At 35.2% G+C, this 15,285-nt stretch overlaps 1 protein-coding gene across 1 annotated transcript in view; it reads left to right on the plus strand.

Annotated features, from left to right (window-relative positions):
• The first annotated feature begins 623 nt into the window (after window positions 1-623).
• The window catches only part of LOC113240420 (C3 and PZP-like alpha-2-macroglobulin domain-containing protein 8), a 61,102-nt gene continuing 46,440 nt past the window's right edge, over window positions 624-15,285 (plus strand). Inside the window, exons 1-2 of the mRNA XM_026477709.1 lie at window positions 624-735; window positions 12,684-12,823. Of these exons, the coding sequence (XP_026333494.1) occupies window positions 637-735; window positions 12,684-12,823 (239 nt within the window). The 5' untranslated portion in view covers window positions 624-636. The remainder of the gene's footprint in view (window positions 736-12,683; window positions 12,824-15,285) is intronic.

Below are 15,285 nucleotides of genomic sequence, written 5' to 3' on the forward strand. Positions count from 1 at the left end.
CCAAAGCTATGTTATTTAAGAAGGAGCGAGCTCTTTGTTGTGTACGCTTGATAACAACTCTAATACAAGGTAGATGACCTTTGGTAACTTTGTAATCCCAAGAGTCACTAACTACTATGGAGATAGGACCAAAAAAAACGTATTCTGTGCCTAATAAACAGCTTACCAGAATTTATTAGACTTCAAACTAAAAAAAATAATTTAAAAAATTTGAAAGCTTATTATTCCACAATTTTTTGTTACATAGTTAGTAAATTGTTTACTTAAGAATTTTTAACCACACTAAGTGTCAATTTATATTTTTTTATTCATATAAGACTCGTTTAGATGCTGCAGTCAAACTACATTCAGTTTTGAAGAACTATGTTTATTAATTTAAATACAATGAGGGGATCCCTTGGGAGTAGCGAAATATAGAGGGGATCAGTAGGGATTTAAAATTACAGTGGATCAGTTTAGGGGATCAGATGGGAATAATCTCCACATTCCACATGTCGGTGATCTCGTGCGCCTTTATTAATTGTATTATATTTCAAGTGTTGTAGGAATAATTATCAATGGAAATTAAATACAGTTACTCCAACAAAACTTAAAATAATGACAACTTATTGTTCCAGGTTCCCGGTTACAGCAGATATGGCACCAGTTAGTTCTCTCCTGGTATACTATGTAACTGAAGCCGGAGAACCGGTTAGTGATGTGGCCAGTTTCCACGTCAGATTGCTGCACAAGGAAGTAAGTATTTTTTTTTTTTTGGTAATTTTAGAAATTACTTATGGTAAGAACATGATATAGGTGTTATGACGACTACACTATTATGTACAGAGATAGCTCGTGAATGTCTGAATCATGTGATCGTCTTATAATCTTTATTATATGATATATGTTTGGTAATTTTCCGAAAAATTGTAAATAGTCGAATTTTTTCCGGAAAAATTTCTGAAAAATTGGATAAACAAAATTTGAAGGCTCATATTGTGTTCTTCGTTTAGACATATCTTTTGAACTTTTATTTAGCGTAAGAAATAAAATGAAATTCAATAGTTAATTAGTTATAGCCCATAAGATAATGGTGTTACTTACAAAAGAAAACCTTAGAACATGATTTTTTCACCAAGGGTAAAAATCATTTTAATCAATGGAAAGTTCGGCGACATATTTACAATAAAATTGAACCATTCCTTTCCTATCTCTGGCACACCCCGATTGGTGAATATTTTAACCACGATGTCTAGCAATTTTGTGTATATTATAAATAGTAACAACAACGCGTATACACTCATAGCCTTGCGCTAGGGAAACCCCCAGGTGCCATGGACACACACAACTACAAAGGTGCCTTTAACACGATAAGAAAAGTTAAGTTTTGCATGTTCTGATTTTCAGCCTGTATAAAAAAAAATTAAAAAAATGAGTAGGTACAATAATAAACAAGTTTGGTATATGTCAATGAAATTGGAAAGCAGCGATATTGTTTATTGATCAACACCGAATGCAATTGAAAAGTATACGGTTAAGTCAAAAACTATATTAGCTATATTATTTGTTTTGTATCTACCTCGACAAGTAAAGAAAATTTAATAGAAGGGTAGGTGAAGTAGATCTCCTAAGATATAGAAAATATTGAAGACGGATAGTAAAATTTACTCCATTTAGTAGTAAAGGTTGCGTTTTTTACGGTTTTTAACCTTTACAAAGGCAGAGGTTCTCAATTCGACTTTTTTTGTGTATGTATGTTACGCAATTGCTCCGGTATTTGTGAACCGATTTTGATGATTCTTTTTTGTTGGAAAGTGGGTACCTCAGTATTGGTCCAATTTAAATTTGGAGAAAATATTCCACTCATAATGGCAAATTAGGGGATGAATCCTGTTTTGCGCACTTTCCGTTAAACGATTCTAATAAAACTTGACAAATAGATGTAATACCAATAACCAATAAAAAGCCGATAAGCGAACTTTTGATGTCGGTTTTTTTTATAAAAAATATTTATATTATTAGAGAATGTAGTCACAATATTACTTTAAAAATAGAATTAATATTTTGTTTATTCGAATATTTTACTTCTTTTTTTAATCAATAAGCGGCTAACATCCATGATGTCGAAATAAGCGCTAACAGGACATACTTAAATATATAGTATTTCTTTTTATGCTTATATTTTTATTTATGATTATACCTGTTAATAAAACTACAGTTGATGTAAAATTATTAAGGAACTTTGTGAATAATCATGGTTTTTCTACAACGTTAAGAGATGTTGCTTGTATTGTTTGAAAGATAAAAAATTGTTTATTTTATAAACTTTTCACAAAATATGTATGACAAAATGATAACAAAAAATAATATAACCTTAAAATCAAACAAAATACAGGAATTATAATTTAAAACATACCAAAATGGTCTCCACTCATCCTTTTGCAACGATACGTGGCAAAATATCTCGTTACACTGGTTTTCATTGAAGCTGAATAAATAATAAGGATGATGTCGTTTCGTACAAGTAAAATTGACAAAGGAAAAAATAAAACAATCTTTACTAGGCGTAAATAAAAACTAAGTGCAAATCAAAAGTAAAAAATGCTAGTATAGTATAGAATAGGTGGGATATAATAAAATCAAAACTGCCTCGACCATGAGATTACACTAATCAGTTACTGCTAGGGACCGCGAAATATGTTTGTATACAAAATGTTGTTTCTTCTTGTGATCGTTAGGCTCACCTCATACTGGTGCAGAGTCGAAGCGTCGCGTCGCGTCCTGTTTTTCAACTACAACGCCTGGCGACGCGCGACGATGCTCAATTTCATATTTGCAAAACACAAATTTGTATCTTAATTATGGGAAAATAGAGATGAACATGTTATAGGCGAAAAACATGACGCGTCGCGACGCTTCCACTCTGCGCCAGTGTGAGTTGAGCCTTAGGAGTGCTGTATAATTTGCCATACAATATTGTGAAGTAATTTAGACTGTCGCTAGCGACAACTGTCACAGTAAACTAAAAAGTAGTAGAGACACTGATTGGGCATGTATTGTATGCGCAATATGTTCTCATATGTTTGTGACCGGGATATTAAGGTCAGTAGTAAAATGGGACGTGGGCACAGCACGACTGCCACTGTTGTCACAGCGATAAATAATAAAAAATTCTTAAAAGACGATTTGAAGGAGACAACAAATTTGTATGACGTAACAGTGTAATACGTTATAACACTATCTGGTTCAAAAAATAATATTATTAATGCTCGTACCCCAATGTATGTAAATGTAGAATGTTCCTTGTAATGTACATATGTTGATGGGATTTATATGTTTCCCAGAGTACACTGTTCGGTTGAGGTAGATTGATGTAAAATATGTAAGGCACCGTAATGCCCGAAGATCTTTATTGTACTAGAAAAACACGTGTGACATGAAATATAAACAGGACAATGCGCACGATCAGCAACATATTTAGGTTAATTTATGACATATTTAATGTACTGCTCGTACACATAATATAGCACTTAATAGAGGTTATTATCAACTATCATTCATATAATATTCAGTATTGTACCTATACACTGATAGTAGTTTCAGGTATTGGTATACATATTTTCCACAACAAATCATATAATTTCATAACACCGGACCACAGCCACTCACTTTGTGACGTTGTGATCTCCTTACATCGTCATCCCACTTTTTTATCGCTTTTCTCCGGTTCCTGGCCACTCGTATTTAAATTTAAATTTTGAATTGTCCATAGTTCTTTTGCCTCGCTTTCTGATTTTGTTTCGTACCATCCTCACTCCCTGTCCCATCGTGGTAGCGAACATGTCTTCTCTTCTTATTTTTTTTTGAGACGATTACCAGTTAAAAGAAATCTCTTGTGCGATAAACATTTTTAAAGATCATAAATATTGTTAAAACCGGAACAAATATTTATAAAACTGGATTTTTTACCATTAGTGCTTTACCCTTTTGAATTTTGAACTTTAAACTACTAAGTAAGAGGCTGCGGAGGCTACTACTACTGTCCTGGCTATATTACAATCCTACTGAACAGTCTACAGAACTCCACCAGCGCCAGCACCGCTCTCACAACTTGCGGGCTTTACACAGACACTCTATACTGCGCGATTGAGCGCGCGTGTAAAGATGTTGGAAAGAAAGGGGAAAGACAGCGCGATTGCACTCATCAGTCGCACGCGCAATCGCGCACTCCAACATGCACCAGTTTCACGCGGTCTATTCAGCGCAATTAGTTTTTACACGGACGCTCTTTCCGTTGCAATAAAAACGAACAATCGCGCACGAAAGGACGTCATTAGTTCATAAAACTTCAAACAGGTAATAGCGCACCATTGTGCGTGGAGGCTTTCTCGTGCGCAAACCTGTACGCTCCTGATTACGCGCGATAGAGTGACTGTGTAAAAGGGGCTAATGCTTTTTAGTAACGTTCATTCATTCATGTATTCAGTTCTTCGTTATTTTAACTTTGTTTTTCGAAAGGACATCTTTGTAAGCCTTTATACAACATGTGAAATAAAAATCAAGTCGATATCCAGCAAATATTGCACGGGACTTCAATAAAAATATACACTTGTTGGAAAACATAATAGCGTCGCGGAGTAAATATTGGCGGAGCATGAATATTCATGGCTGTTACGCGATTTTGTGCGATGTATTTTCAAGTTTACAGAATTATTCTGTTTACGCGAGTATTTCTATATTCATACGGAAATTAAATAACAGTCGGACGCTTCCATATGTATTTCATTATTACATTAACGTGAAATAGATTTTTTAAACCAACACAAATAACTATTCAACAATCGCATTCAATTCATTTTTTACGGGTACTTTAGTGACCATTTTTGCGTTGTGAAAACCGCATTAGTGCGATGCCACACGGGCGGTGTCGGTATGTTCCGTTGCCACAAAACGCTATGTTTCAACGCACTGAATTACATACGAGTAACGACACTTATTTACTCACCACTGCACTCCTACCCACTTCTCCTAGCTTTCAATAGTAGTATAGTTCCTTGTTAAAGAGTTCATCCAGGGAAATGCTGCCACCTTACCGATTTAAGCCGCCATGCAGTATTGTGAGCATTATTGCGTTCCGGTTTCGAAGGGTAAAGGTCCTAGTGAAATTACAGGCACATGGGTCTCGTCTTAGGGTAACGGGCACAGTAGCAGTGCCCCTTAGATCTTTGCGATTAAAAGCTCTGAGTGGAACTGCAACCTGCTATGGATAGGAAAACTAAAAACTGAAGTACCATAGTCCAGACAGTCAAATTTATTAAAACCAAAATCAAAGGCTGCCTTTGTCATTTAAATGTATCTTTGTCATCACTGTGTTTCCAAAATCCTGGAACCACCTTTTGAACACTGTTTAAAAACCAAGTTTAATCCTTATTGTTTAATACTTAGTTTAATGTGACGCTCGTCCGGCGGTGTGTTTGTGACATCGATTTCTCAGACCAGCTTAAATAGAAACTTCAAAGCTGGAATAAATTTTGTACGTCGAAAAGTTTGAAGTTTCAATGTCTGTTGTTAATGGTCACAAGTATATGTCATAATTTCATTTTCATTTAAGAGGGAGCATGCCAAAAAAGTTTTGGCGTTGGCTCCGCCCAAATTTGTGAAACAAATATATGCCTGAAGTTCGCGTGACATGCGACAGGAGATGTTGAATTTTGCGCATTAAAAGTACCAAATTCGTTTTAGCGGAACAACTCTAAAACTAAAGGGATTAAAAAAAAATCCGTAGTGACAGTTGTCGATCATGCATAAATATAATTAATTATCTAATTTTTGTCCTAATAACCTGTAGCATTTCGAGGATAAATCGAAAAAATTTGAAAATTAGAGGTCATTTCGTGATTTTTATCTATCGAGGAAACTTTATTGTTTTATGTTTCTGATTAATGTCTATGCTTGAATATATCGTGGAGTTAATCATACAATATTTTATTTTTAACTTTAAAGTGGATATACCCCTCTAAAATCAAATCGAAGATTAGGAATTTTTTCTCTGCCCCCTCTTAATTAATTATTAATATTTTAAACAATAATATGAAAATGCTGTAATAGTAATTAACGGACACAAATTCATTTTGAAAGGTATCTTGGCAATATCTCTAAAGTTGAAAAGCCGGAATACACGTTGACCATTCCGGTTTAGATACCACTATTTTACAGATATTTAGGAACAGTTGAAACCAATGTATCTATAGATAATTAGTAGAAAATTGGAATCAATGTATCTGTAAATAATTAGTATAAAAAATTAAAACCAATGTGTCTATAGATAATTAATAGAAATAGTGATTTAAATGTCAACAGTGAGCTGAAAAAATAGAAAATACTGGATTATCATATATTCGGCGCGGCCATTAACATTAATAAAAAAGTTAGACAATATATTTATTTTATAGTCTTATTCGACAGCACTTAATTAGTAACGGGGATCCGACAACACATTACACAAATAAACATGTATTCAGTTTACTTCTCATAAAGACTAAACTCCTGTTTTTCTGGAACTATCACCCGTATACAGCCCAATAACGTTAAGCGTAATCCAATGAACGTGGAAAATTACGGTAATCAATAGGAAATATTGACGCTACGTTTCCTTTATGCGAATAACTCAGTATTCACTATTACTTGATATACTATTGACTTTTGTTTTGCGGAGACTAAGTACTTTGAATTGCCTACAGTGCTATACAAAGTTTCCATAGTTCTATGAGTTCTGGTAATGCGCGATAACGCGCATACGCTCATAGATCCGCACTAGGGAAACTCTGTATCGCGGGAGCCGTGAACACACACATAGACAACCACAAATTACACCCAAACTCACGAGAGAAATAAATGGAGGCCATACAAATATTTCTCCCGGCACGGGAATCGAATCCGGGACTTCTGCGTGGCATTTCTGTGACAAAAAGTAGGTCCCATCTATATACCAAAATTCATCAAAATGCGGTTAGGCGTAAAAACGCAATAAACAGAGTTACTTTTTCGCATTTATAATATTAGATGGGATTTGTCACTTGTTCGCCACGCATTAGGTGTATGGAAAGCGTGGTATGTGATAAATATGAAAAAACGAACCATTTTTAATTGAAGCAAACGAGAAGTCTCAGAATAAATAAAATGTTAAAAACAATCCTTTTTAAAAGTAAATCATAACAGTCATAAAATGAATTCAATTACAGACCGCTTTTGATAAACTTATCAATTATCATTATACGAATCGATACTACCTCAGCTCAAATTCAATTTTTTCCCGCAGAAATACGGTTCATTTTGCTTCGGTCGAGCGGCAGGGGCACTGGCTTTATTTCAGAATTTATTTTTTACAAACGGAATTAAAGTCATTTGAAAAATTTATATCGTATACTGTACGTGTTGTATTTAGTTCAGTTATAAAAAGAAATCTTTGGTATATGTAAAGTACTTATTGAATACAGTGGTTTTCTTGTAAAATTTCGAGGTAAATCGGTGACACCGTATAGTAATCAGTGTATATTCTCAATTTTACAATATATTTATTTCCAAAGTGATAGAATCAACACTTTCGCTGTTACGCGAAATCAACAAAAGCCATTTGAGTTGTATAGACTCTTATTGCCACCCAAGACGTAGCCAGGCAGCTCTAGTACTGATGGACATGGAATTCATCCGATGATACTAGACTACTAGGACATAAATTTACGTTGTGTCAACAAATTAATAACAGCCGACCTTTCATTAACTCCTTACTATTACTTACAATTTAATGAAAACATTAACACGAAAACTGTAAACTCAAATCCTCCAGGCATCTGGAGTTGAATGGATGTGGCATTTGGGATTCTTTGTCAAAAAGAATTAATGATTCAAAAAATAATCGTCGGCTATATTTATCCGTCGCGACGAATTTCTTTTCACAATATAACGATACTGGAATGGCAAGACATCATAAGAAACTATTTTGTTGTGATACCAATTTCATAAGTTTCTCAGAGGTGGCGCAGACGCCAAATAAGCCATCGGCCCTGTTGTTCGATCTTAGTATCAATAATAGTTAAAAAGCTTTATTTGGCCTGCCCAGATGAGGTCACCTCAAAATCGAGTTGATTTTAAAATCCTACACAATTGACATAATTCATAATTTTGGTATTACAAAATTTAACAAACCCGTAGAGTATCTTTGATAAATTATAACACTAAATTTAGATTTTAAATATTACTTAAGAGTGGTTACTATGGCGACTTTTAGCAGCGATACAAACGTGCGTTCGTGAAACGCTACACTTGCGATTTATAGGCGATTGCATCGATACAAACACGCGACTGCATCGATACAAATAACTATGCAATCGCCTATAAATCCCAAGTATAGCGAGTGGTACGGCCCCAGAACCTCGGCTCCGACTTTACAGCCTTTGGAGTCAAAACTCTTAGCTCATGGGGTTCCGGTGCCCTTCATCTGTACAAATGTTTACCCAAAAATTAACGCAGCTACAACGCCTTAGCGTAGCCATACAAAGAGGGAACGCTGCCAGCATCTTGGGCACCTTGCCGCGGGGATCCAATTTTATTCATATAATTTAACCCTAGTTTTACTTTCTACTATTTATTGTACCCTTACCTGTATATTTTAACTTATTGGCTAATAAAATCGCGAACTTACAAATTGTCTACTAATGCTCTTTTTAACCGACTTAAAAAAAGGAGGAGGTTATACGTTCGGCTGTATGTATGTTTTCAGACATCTCTGTCAATTGTAAACCGATTTTGAAAATTCTTTTTTTTTTTTAAAAGTTGCACTCTCGTGGTGGTCCCATTGTCACCAAATCAGAATCTGATGCGGGGATCCAATGAAAATCGAAGGAAATCCTCAAATTTTATAGGAATGTCCGTGTTTTCACCAATTTCTCCACCAAATGTGCACCGATTTTGAAAATTCTTTTGTTTCAAAGGCTTATACTCTTGAGGTGATCCCTGACGCTGTTCCGGGTTAGTTTCGGCTATCACAAATTACTAATTATGTTCTGCAAATAAAGTCGACTTTTCACTTGAGACCTACATGTGATCAAAAAATCACCATCACCATGACAACCAGAAAAGACAATACAAAGTGTACAAAGGACTCTGTAACAGTCCCATTGTCACCAAGAAGTCAAAATCTGATGAGAGGATCCCGTGGCAATGAAAAAAGTCGATAAGCAAACTTTTGAGGTCATTTTTTTAATAAAAAAGTATATCAACGCCTTTTACCAGACTGGACAACACTCTGACTTTATTCTCAATTTGAATATTCAGAAGTTTCACAGTTACAGTTAACTCGCGACATAATCTGGCAGGCAATAACGGCTGGTTTAATCAACGTGGCCTCTAATGAAAGACAATTTGTCCTCGGTTAAAGGCAGTAATTAAGAGCGTCAGTAATTTCGGACAATTTTGTCCGAAATCGGCCGAAAGCAATCGTTTTATTTGATCCGTGAACTTTAACGTTCCATTTGGTTGTATTCAATTGTATTGAGTTACATTGTGCTTATCAAAGCGTGTATTTGGTTTTATTTGAAACTCTGTTACTGGATTTGAATCAGAATTGTTTGAGCAAGAATATCTCCCGTTTCTAAAAAAATACATGTTGCCCGTGAAACTTACCTATGTATTTGTTACGTACGTTATATACATATAGTAGCAGTAGAGCTCGTTGTGAAAGATTTGGTCCAGGGGGCCTACCACAACCTCTTAAAACAATATTACTTTAACCTTACATTGACTTTTCGTAGCATAACGCGCTTAAAGTGAGCCTATTTGTATTAAAACTATTGTGTTAAAACTATGATGTTTTAATGGCAGCTTTGTGACTATTTATTCACTCAGTTCGTACCATGACGCGACTTTGACATTAAAGTAATGTTGCTCTTATGTCAAATTTAGCAATCTTAAAATATTTACACGGATGCAATGGAAACAATATTATTTTCAATTTTATTATCTTAATATTGATTTGTAATGATTAAAAGTTAAGTTGAACTTATTTATTTACATATATATTCTACATATCTCTTCAATATTTTGTTTATTTTTTATTTAATAGCACATAGGAAATAATTTCTCGTAAAATAAAAATACGCGATGTATGTATATTTCGTAAAATTATGACAGCGCCATCTATATGCTCCTTGGCGAAACTAACAGTTGACACTAGACTATAGTTCCGAATTCACAACGTGACTATCGAGACTCAGCTAGTTTTATTTAATTTTCTTTATGAAAATGCGGAATAATAATTGAAAACAACGTGATTTTAATAAATTTCATTATTACATACTTTTCTTTTTTTGACAGTTAAAATTCTCTGAATGTAAATAACATTAAGAACTTTAACGTTATACTACGATAACAGGATTTGGAACATCAAAAAAGAAAGAGATAACATTATACAGTTCATATAGCGTTATTTCTTTCCTATTTTTATAGTAAGGAATAGACAATATTGGGAAATCATTAGTTTTTTCAGTCATTTTAGCAATAATACATTTCTTGGTAGACAAGTTTGTCATGGTACGAATATGAGTAATATTATAACAAGCCCACTTTAAGCTTACAATGAAATAAGACTGTTTTTGGAAAGGTTATGTTAGGCCCCCAGGTAAGTACTGTCACCTTACCTATTTCTGCCGCCAAGCGGTAATATGAGCATTACTGAGTTCCGTTACACATAACGTTCCTAAAAACCCATTGCTTATTTTAACTACATCGATAAAAAGTGCATTGCTATCAAATCTATTCTATCTATTAACATGCATCTACTGCCTATACAAGTCAAACGAAACGAAATTTTTCCCGCTTGTTTCTTTTTTTAGTTTTCTTGGTAAAAAATAAAAACATCGACGTTTCCGGGCATCTGTACCGCTAGCTCGCTGGAGACTAGGAAGAGAAAGATGAATCTGGTGCGATTTGCACCAAATTCCAATATTGCGTTTCTGAGTTATTGGCGCGGTTCATAGTGTACACATGGTTCACTGTCGACCACCCTACCCTACTCATTGACCTCTTAGGTGTTCGCGAATTTTTGGGACCTAAATTGCGTATATTTTTTTTTCAAACAAACCGGGCTCTTTGCAGGTCCCAACACTTAGGGCAACCGATGGTTTATTGATTTTGCTGCACTTTCAATCATTATTGTGATAGGAAAACTACTGATTTCCACCAGGCATCCATAGAAATGTAGCGGCATCTTGCCAAAGAGCAAAAATGACCATCGATACTCTGCACCCTATGCATGATCACTTCACCGTGCAATAGAGACTGAGGAGTCGGAAAAGTTTTATCAAAAGTGTCGATCCTCTGAGCATTGAGCCGGCTCAGGCGAGGTGCAACCTTTGGTGCGAAAGTGTACCATCTACATTTGTCTCGCCTTTTGTGAGCCTTCCTTCTGGACACGAATTGTCATGGCCGACCTGGACGTCTTTGAATAGACTTCGAACTCAGCTCGGTCGGAGTAAGGACAATTTGTTCAGGTGGGGATTTTCGGATGATTTTAACGATGGCCCACCTCATATCGTACCCTGCGTGCCCTAACTCGTGCACGCTTGAGGATTTAATGGCGACTGTTAATGACGCGGTCGGCGTGGTTGAGTTCTGGGTATAATGTATGTTATCGATACGATAAGAAGAAGAAGACCTATTTGATGAATTGACTGTAAAGCAGAACAAATTACAACCGACTCACGAAATTTTAAACATGACTGCCGTGGTCGAACGGTTACGGTGGATCCGTCGAGCAGAAATATTTATTGCTCTCGTGAGTTTGGATGTATTTTATGGCTGTGTAGGTATGTGTGTGTTCATGGCACCCACGATACAGGGTTTCCCTAGTGCAGAGCTATGAATGAGTGCGTTGTTACTATTATTATTAAACATAATACTTCCGGCGTGTTCCGACGACTGGAAATTGATCACTTGACCCTGGAGTGTATATTAAATGTGATTGTGGTCAAGCGTGTGTCCATTTTTCATGAAATTGTCTAGAGTGGTTTTTTCTTTGTGGTCTTAACTACAAGTTATGCTTTACAAACTGTAACTTGTTTAAACTACAAATTTAAAATCTATATCAATTTTAACAACGTGTGTTGACTCATTAATCTACCTTGTGTTGTGTGTCGTCCACCGTATCTATAGAAGATTTCCTATCCTAGATATAATAACGCTACAAGTGACCATAAGATGTAATTCATAAAAATAATGCGAAGTATTTGAAATTTAAGCATAAATTATAACTTTTTATTAAAAAAATCGACCTCAAAAGTTCGAGTACAACTTTTTTTAAAAAAAAAACACCGCCTTCTAAAGGTCGTGAAATTACATCTATTAGCCAAGTTTTGTTGAGAGTGGTTAACGGAAAGTGTATGAAACAGGATTCATCTCCCAGTTGCACCCTTAGAAGTGGAATATTTTCTTGAAATTTAAATGGGACTCTTTCCAACAAAAAAATAATCATCGAAACTTTCTTTTTGGAGTCGGTTAAAAAATCATCGGTTAATTTCCTTCGTAGGATCCTCAAACCTTTTTCCTGAAAAGTGGTAATTTTGCAGATGTGGCTTTATGCAGGTGCAATTTATTATTTAGACTAATACGCGGCGGCAAACTTATTCTTATATCAAATCTTTTACCACCAGGTGGCAGTTGCAGTAGAAGAAAGACGATGGTGGTACCCTCGAGCAGCCTTGCAACTGCGAGTTCTAGCACCGCCGGACTCTACTATGTGTCTGATCGGCGCCCGCGCACCCCCTGAAGCGCGGTTCGATCCTCATCAATCGTAAGTATTCAATACCATTTTATAAAGACATTCAATTTAGTAGCAGTAGAGCTCCTTGTGAAAGAGTTCGTCCAGGGAAGTACTGCTGATGGGCGCAATCGCGCGGACTTTCCCTATTCCTTCTGAATGCTGTATTACGCACGATAGAGTGTCTGTGTAAAGCCCGCCATTAGCTTATCTAGTAAATACTCCTTATAGGCTGGTCATGTTATTAAGTTTAACATCCTTTACTTCTTTTTATCTCTTTAACAGTTTATATCGAAATTTTTTATAAAGAATCCTGTTGACGTCCAAAGAATGTGAGGATATAAAATTCTTCCAAATAGGAGATGTTTACGATATGTCGCCCCTGGTTCCTTTATGTATTTTAATAAGTCGGTCTAGACACATCTTCATGACTGTTTAATAAAGTTTTATGTCCTGAAGCAAGACGTGTATAGCGATGAAAAAATAAGTAGAAATGCAAGTACTTAGGTATATCATAGTTTAAATTTCATGAACAATTAAATGTGTCTTCTGTGATAGAAAAAGTGATTGGAGTGGAAGTGGGTTTGGGCTTGGGACGGTCTTATCATACATGTTATTATGTTGAATCTTTGAAATTAAGTTCGATGCGTCTTGATAAAAAATACTATCTGCAGAGGTGTACAGAACTAAGTTAGGAATTTTCTTTTCACTGACTTTTGTACCTCCGCAAAGCGAAGGATTTTGCATTAAAATAATAATTTGTGAGTACATAGCCACCTGTGATACTGTAGACGCAGGATGAGGAGGTCCTAGGATTGATTACCGGCGAGACCAATTTGGGAAATTAACTATTGTAATTTGGTTCTCCTCTGGGTGTTCTGAATCGTGCCCCAAAGTGAATTCCGTTGCTCTGGTACTCATAATTTAGGGAATTTCCTAGTTTCAGATCATGTTATTAGTGTGGCTGTCTGGCAGATTAAAAAAAGAAATCTGTACTGTAAACTTGCGGCTATATATATCAGATCTATTAAAGTAAGACTGAAACAAAACGGTCTAAATAAGCTTCAAACATTTAAATTACAGGGCTGATGTACATGCGTATAATATATACACTTCTCAAAAATGTCTAGGGATCAAGGTATTAAAAAAAAATTGACTACCCTATTAAAGAAATACTTCACAGATTTCTCATAGATGGCGCAAAGGCTAAAAAATCGTTGAAAACCAAATGCTAAGATCCGACAAACAAGCGCGTAGGAAATTTCGTGAGGTCCGTTGGTTCGGACGTTGGTTCGAATCCGGCCGGATCGAAGGAATTTTTTCTGAGTGTTCGATCTTTGTATTAACAATTACAACAAACTAGTGTAATTTCATAAAAATTAATTGGATATCAATTCAATTCAAATTAAATTACCCTATTAAAATTGAAAAAAAATCTAATTAAGCTTATCGAATATCAGAATGTTCCACCACCATGATATTCAATATTTTTTTGTGAAATTACTCCACTAGTTTATAATTATTAATACAAAGATCGAACACTTACAAAAAAGTCCATTGTTCCGACTAAATTCGAACCAACGTTTTCTAGCAAACCGTGCTACACGCTATGCCAAGTAAGCCACGGAACGAACCAGCGGACCTTACGAATTTTTCTATGTGCTTGTTGCTGATCTTTGTTTTTGGTTTTTAACTACTTTTCTGCCGTAGCGCCATCTGTGAGATATCTATATAAATTTATTAAATTATTTATTTAATTTTAAAATTATGAAATTTACCAAAAAAATTTGTTAAAAAGTCCTCATTTTCAGATCAAATCAAACAAGAACTCAGTAACGCTAACATTACTGCTTGGCGGCAGAAATAGGTAAGGTGGCAGTGCTTCCCTGGACGAACTCTTTTACAAGGAGCAGCTCTACTGCTACTAAATAATAATATTTAAATATATTACCAAAACGTTCTTGAGCTCTTGACATTTTTGATGTGTGTACTTGCGGGTAGGACCAAGGGGCCTACCATGAGCTCTTTAGAGCAATCCTGTTTAAGCAAATTCGTACTAATGACCTCACAAAAACAATTCACTTTCCTTGCGGTTAACGTTCCCTATTCGAAATCCATTCTCCTTTTGTTTCATAGCAAAATCGTACTACGACGTGCCGTTTGCCATGCAAATGGCAGTCTCATCGGTAAAAATAAGCAATTCAAAGAAAATTACTCCGTGATTAATTTTTTTTTATTTTGTTTACTTTTTTAAGAAATTTCGTGTAAGTTTTAATACATTGTCAGTTTTATAATTACTTGTAATCTTTTATAGGCTAGGCTATATTGCCAATTGTCAATAGATAAATACGATTATTAACTTTTGAGCGTTTTTTGAATATTTTAGTTCGAGTTTCCAGTTTTTAAATTATTGTTGATAAATTATTGGCATGAGTGTTATTGCAATATTTAAATGGAATTTTAATAATTTTATTGACTTGGCAAAAATCGTAAAA

Source organism: Hyposmocoma kahamanoa, unplaced genomic scaffold (assembly GCF_003589595.1).
Source record: "Hyposmocoma kahamanoa isolate Upper Pololo Valley unplaced genomic scaffold, ASM358959v1 138, whole genome shotgun sequence".
Taxonomy (NCBI): Eukaryota; Metazoa; Arthropoda; class Insecta; order Lepidoptera; family Cosmopterigidae; genus Hyposmocoma; species Hyposmocoma kahamanoa.